General features: G+C 48.6%; 1 protein-coding gene across 1 annotated transcript; it reads right to left on the bottom strand.

The window, feature by feature from the left end:
• Positions 1 to 258: 258 nt before the first annotated feature.
• Positions 259 to 699, bottom strand: LOC149798579 (uncharacterized). The gene has a single exon (XM_089957269.1). The coding sequence runs from the start codon at positions 697 to 699 to the stop codon at positions 259 to 261; it is 441 nt and encodes a 146-aa protein (XP_089813395.1).
• Positions 700 to 1,117: the final 418 nt, after the last annotated feature.

Below are 1,117 nucleotides of genomic sequence, written 5' to 3'. Positions count from 1 at the left end.
GACATCTCCAGGAGTGTTGATGGCACGCAATTTTCTGGCTTGCCGGTTCAGTTATGCAGCTGATGTCCTGCTAGATTCGCGCAATTTGGAGCCTTTGTTCACGGAGGAACACCAAGTGACACGATCGCTTGATGTTTGCTCCCAAGAATCAGGGTTATGTTGAACGCTTTCAATGCAGCTTTCAGACTATCTTTGAAGCGTTTCTTCTGACCTCCGTGGGATCAACATCCTTTCTGTAGCTCGCGATAGAAAAATGTCTTAGGCAAGCCAGTATTCTGGCTTGGATACATGTCCAGCACAGCGTAGCTGGGACTGCATCCGGTTGGTGTGGATGCTATGTAGACCTGCTTGGGCGAGTACCTCAGTGTCTGAAACCTTGTCCTGCCACTTGATGTTGAGGACGTTCCTGAGACTTGTGATGTGAAGGTGGTTCTGTTTCCTGGCGTGGCGTTGATACACCGTCCATGTATCGCATGCATAAAGTAGCGTGGTGAGTACAGCTCCACTGTAGACCTTTAGTTTGTTCTGGATTCTAATGCCTTTTCTATTCCAGACGTGTGCGTACATTCTGCCGAAATTTGAGCTGGCTCTGGCATTGCGGAGGTTCACTTCGTCGTCAATAGTGACGCTCTGTGACATTGTGCTGCCAAGGTAGGTGAAGTGGTTCACTACGTTGAGGTTTTGATAATTGACGGTCATGTTGGGCTCAGGATAGAGCTTCACAGGAGCTGGCTGATGCAGGACTTCAGTCTTTTTGGTACTGATGGTGAGACCGAATCTTGTGCAGGAGCTAGAGAACTTGTCAACGCTGCGTTGCAGGTCGGCTTCTTAGCCAGCGTTGAGGGCGCAGTAATCAGCAAATAAGAATTCCCCGATGGTGTCTGTCATAACCTTGTTTTTCGCTTGAAGTCTCCTGGGGTTGAACAGTTTTCCATCTGTACGGTACCTGATGCTGACTTCAACATCTCCGTCTCTGAAAGCATTTGTCGACATAGCGGAGAACAATAGACTGAACAGTTTCGGTGCCAGAACACAACCCTGCTTCACGACATTGATTACTGGGAATAACTCAGATGTCTCTCCATTGTCCTGGACTTGTGCCTTCATGCCGTTGTGG

This window comes from Sinohyriopsis cumingii, chromosome 5, assembly GCF_028554795.1.
Source record: "Sinohyriopsis cumingii isolate HCF-2022 chromosome 5, ASM2855479v2, whole genome shotgun sequence".
Lineage (NCBI taxonomy): Eukaryota > Metazoa > Mollusca > Bivalvia > Unionida > Unionidae > Sinohyriopsis > Sinohyriopsis cumingii.
The sequence above is the reverse complement of the archived record's forward strand: the minus strand, read 5'-3'. Positions and strand labels throughout refer to the sequence as shown.

Excerpts from the sequence above, each read along its gene's own strand:
- LOC149798579 (XM_089957269.1), bottom strand. The coding sequence starts at position 699 with ATGACCGTCAATTATCAAAACCTCAACGTAGTGAACCACTTCACCTAC.